The 4,905-nt window shown below is 37.6% G+C and overlaps 1 protein-coding gene across 1 annotated transcript; it reads right to left on the reverse strand.

The window, feature by feature from the left end:
- Nucleotides 1–1,967: 1,967 nt before the first annotated feature.
- LOC142180850 (uncharacterized) lies at nt 1,968–2,336 on the reverse strand. The gene has a single exon (XM_075252946.1). The coding sequence runs from the start codon at nt 2,334–2,336 to the stop codon at nt 1,968–1,970; it is 369 nt and encodes a 122-aa protein (XP_075109047.1).
- Between the last annotated feature and the right edge of the window lie 2,569 nt (nt 2,337–4,905).

Consider the following 4,905-nt stretch of genomic DNA (forward strand, 5'->3'; position numbering starts at 1 on the left):
CTGCTTTGTCTGGGTTTGTATTGCTCCTGTTCAGAAATGGATAGTCTTTGATGAAATGCCCCGGCTTTTCACACATGTGATAACTAGGGATTTTGACGCATTTTATACTCCTTCTTGCTTATGCTTTGGTTAAATATTCATACAAAATAGTCCCAAATGGCTCATAAGTTGTGCTTGATTGCAGGTTTGATCAACAAAGTGACAAGATGTCAAAGATCAGCTCAAAAGGAGTAAAACCTGCACAAGTGCCAAAGACAAGACAAGCTCAGGCAAAATAGGTCTAGTGCGGCTGCACACCATTCTGTGCGGTTCGCACTAGGAGGTTCAGAGAGCAAATTTTTCAGGCTAAAAGGCAATGCGGCCGCACTAGATTTAGTGCAGTCCGTACTGGAGTCCATGCGGCCGCACTACTATTCTGTGCGGTCCGCAGAGCCAAGATTCAGAGAAGTTGAAGTTGGAGCTTTCAAGCCAATGCGGTCCGCAGTCCACTTTGTGCGGGCCGCACTAGAAGTCACCGCGGCCGCAGTCCATTTTGTGCGGTCTGCGGAGCCTGAGTTCAGGGAGCTGGATTTTGAAGCCAAGAGTCCTAGTGCGGCTGCAGTCCATTCTGTGCGGTCCGCACTAACCCTGCAGGGGCATTTTTGTCCAGATTTTTTAGCTTAGTATAAATAGAACCTTTTTCCATTTTTAGGTTATCAGATAGATTTTCGAAGCAGCTGCACTCGTGGGAACGACTCTTGTAGCCATTTTGGGCAATTTTACTTACTTTTCATCATTGAATTTTTGTATTTAACTTAGCAATTAATTAATATGTGTTTATCTTCATCTATTTCTTATTTTTCTTCTTTTAATATGAGTAGCTAGACCCCATAGCTAGGGTTGTGGCTCAACCCTAGTGTGGGTAATTTATGGGTCTTGCATTTTAGGGCTAAATTGACTGTCGGTGTTTGATATTTGGGTCAATTTCATGGTTAATTGCTGAATTAGTGGTTGCAAACACTAGTTTGTGTTTAGTTGACTAGGGCTCTTCTTGAGAAAGAGAGCCTAAGTCTCCGAAATTGATCCAACAAGATATTGGGGTGTACTCAAGAGATTAGCCCCAATAAAAGGTTAAACCTCGAGAGAGTAATACCCGACTTGAACCCTAAGTTGCTTGTGCAAATTTGCATACCCAATTGGTCTTGAGAAAGTCAATTGGGCAAAATCACTTGAACCACCGAGAGGTGTAGAGTGGGTAAAGTAGTGAAACGATTATATCATACTCCCCAATCATGTCAATTGTGCCTCAGTTTCAAGTACCCGTCAATTGACCACCTGGGCGGATGTCACTACCCTAGTGCCTTTAACTATTTGAACAACCCATAACATTTAACCCTTAGCTTAATTTATAATTTGTAGTTTGTTAAAAGTAGAATTAAAAGAAAATCCCAAAAATTATGAGAAGTGCAATTTGGAACTCTGCGCAATCCTAAGCAAAATAGATATACCACTCCATTTCTAGCTCTCTGTGGAAATCGATCCCGACCCAAAATCGGGTAAAAGCTATTGCGACCCTCTCTCACTACTTATTAGTGGTGCAGAGTAGGCTGCGATCAACATGTGACAAAGATCATTATTCCATGCTTTACTTGAACTACCCCTCTTTGATATACCACCATTTATTCGAACCATCTTTTGAAACCTTTTAGTAAGATAGGCCATATCACCATCTTCTTCACTTGTGTCACTGTTTTCAACCTTGAGCACCATGTTCTTTTCCTTCTTTGGCTCTCTTCTTTCACTGTCTTTATTTCTTTTCATCTCGTATGTCTTTATATTACCAATCAGCTCATCCATGGTTAGAGTTTGTAGATCTTTAGCTTCAGTGATGACATTCACCTTACTCTCCCAAGAACCAGGTAGAACACTGAGAATTTTCCTTACAAGCTTATTTCTGGGAATAACATCTCCAAGTTAATGAAGCTCATTTATGATGGATGTGATCTAGTGTGCATATCTTGTATAAACTCATCATCCTTCATTCTGAAGAGCTCATACTCAGTGGTGAGCATGTCAATCTTGGACTGTTTAACCGGAGTAGTTCCTTCGTGTGCGATTTGCAATACTTCCCATATTTCTTTGGCAGAATCACAAGCTGAGACTCTATTGTACTCATCAGGTCCTATACTATATACCAATATTTTCTTGGCACGATAGTTCTTTTCTACGGATTTTCTATCAATATCACTGTACTCTTTTCTATCTTTCAGCACTATTGGTCTAGTTTCTCCAAGCTTCTTCATAGGAACATGTGGACCATCACAGATGACGTCCCATATTTCTGAGTCTTTGGCCATTATAAAATTATGCATACAAGTCTTCCATCAGTTGTAGTACTGACCATTGAATCTAGGAGGTCTATAGGTTGATTGTCCTTCCTCAAAGTTGGGTGGAGCAGCCATTGAGATCCTTTCTAGGTGTTAACCTTTTAGAAAGAACCCTCTATGAAACTAATTGTTAGTTTATATGAGTCCATCAAACTATAGAGTACCTAGTCCTCTATGAGTTTCCACTGAGAATACTAATGAAGCAGTAAGTAAAAGAGACACGAGATTTTTACGTGGAAAAATTCTACTCAAGGGGACAAAAACCACGACCTACACTTGTAGGCTTTCAACTTCACTAACTTGTAATCGCACTATTACAAGCCACTTTGTAATGACTCTATTACAAAGACCTCAACTCAACTAACTTGTGATACTCTTACCACAAGCCACTTTATCACTCTCTAGTTACAAAGACTTTAACCTATGACTAACTCTAGTCAAAACACAAACTTAGAAGGTTTGTGATTTTGGGTTTCCTAAAACACAGTTTCTAAGAAATCAAGATAGGAGTTACAATGAAGAATAAATAACAAGATTACAACTCAACTACGGATACACATAGACTCATTGTAAAACTGATCCTTTAGTGGAGTTGTCTTCTTGTTCTTGACACACTTGTGACTTCAATGCTGGATCAACACTTTAATGCTTGAGAGAATATCACTAAATGCTCAAGTGAATATGTTATGTCTTGCACCATGTTGTTATACTACCAAAGACATCACAAGGATGATGTCAATTCTTGGTATACGCTTCTTCCCAATGGGAAGTGACTGATGCACTGTCGCGTGTACACTTGCAGACAGTCACTTTTTGTAGTTGCTTTCCAGCTGTATAGTTGACTTGTACTTCTTTCAGAGAACACCAAGGGATCAGGTCCCTGCCGTGTTCCTCTTTGTAGCAGTTCATTAGCTGGAGTTCATACTGAACTTCGTTCATTTGAAATGTGTACCAAGTGAGTCAGGTTTCCTATCTGATTCTTAACAGTAAGTTTGTTAGATCATCAAAACATAAGAAACATAAGGCATAGACATTGAAAACCCATCAGGTACTACGATAAAAGTATCCTGGTAAGGCACAAGAACGCGAGCATGCTAGAACCTTGAACTGTGAGGCACCATAGGAATGAGGTCCAGGCGATCGGGCTGGGATCGTCCACCATACCGATCATATGGTGACATTTTCAGAATCAAAATCAGAAAGAATGTCAGAATCAATGGAACTCTCCAGAAAAAAAAAATGCTTTAGAAAATTTACAAGGTTTGTTCGGAGAAAGTTTATATATTTATTATTTAAATTATATATTTTTTTTCAGAAAAGAAGAGAAAAGAAGTGAAAAGAAAAGAAAGAGAATTTTTATGAATGACATCAAGAAGAATTTTACAATAGATATATGAATTGCCTGTTTTAACTCTTTATCAGAAGCTTTTAGATTTTTCTTTCATCATGCATACATACTTCTTTCAGAGTCTCGTTCCAGCTTTAGTAGAAGGATTGCTTTACTTACCGAGTACCGCTGTGGTGTACTGATGTTCTCTTCATGAGAACCTACATTGACACATGTCAAAGTAGACACAGATTTTGCAGGTAAACAGGCTACAAGCTAGGATATTCTCCTCCCATTACCAAAATAATACGTTAAATAATACAACCATGGTTGGTAAACAGGCTACAACCATGGTTAAATAATACGTTTTCTCATGTCATGAAATTTCTTAACTATAGTAAGTTAATATAGTTTGGTATAAACATTGACTTCTTACAAATATTTATCAAGAGCAAAGAATGTTAGCCCAAAAAATTATACTGTTTATGTATTAAATTTTAAACGTTCTTAGTGAAATTGTTGGTTTGGCCGTCAATTTTCTTGTGCGTGTGTGTGTGTTTCCTTGTGTCTTGGGTCCCATATATTTTCATATTTTTGGGTCATATAAACCATTTGGCCGTCTATGATATATCTATCCATTTTTTGACCCCTCAGAGTTGTCAAATATTGTATATATACTTCTTTCCGTTTAGACCCCAGCAGAAAGATGTTTTGGAAAATTGAGAATCTCACCTTTTGCCTCTTGCTTCTCCATCATGACCTTGAGTGCCTTTGAGAGGGAGCATAAAGTGGGTTTTATACCTTTTGAGCTGGTCAATGGCCTCAACTCTCATAATCAAGGATAATATTAAGGGGAAAGTGGAAATTAATTAAGTTTAAGGATCTTTATCCAAAATAGCCCGTTAGATTCACTATTTATTTTTTCTAGTTGGTATATATAGATTATACATTAATTAGATATAATTATGTATATAATGTGCATAAATTATACATCTGCAACTATTTTTAATTTAAATGATTGGATGAACGACTATTTAATGTAATTTTTCTTAAATGATTGAGCTTAATCTTTCTTTATTGGTTCTCAAGGGTTGTTGAGAATCATAAATTAGATCAAGCTTTGTGAAGTTTTTCCTGTTCTATTATTGTGATCCAAGCACGATCAATAACTTTGTTGCTCCAAGGTTCAAAATATCGGAGAAAATTATTTAT

This window comes from Nicotiana tabacum, chromosome 5 (genome assembly GCF_000715075.1).
Source record: "Nicotiana tabacum cultivar K326 chromosome 5, ASM71507v2, whole genome shotgun sequence".
NCBI lineage: Eukaryota > Viridiplantae > Streptophyta > Magnoliopsida > Solanales > Solanaceae > Nicotiana > Nicotiana tabacum.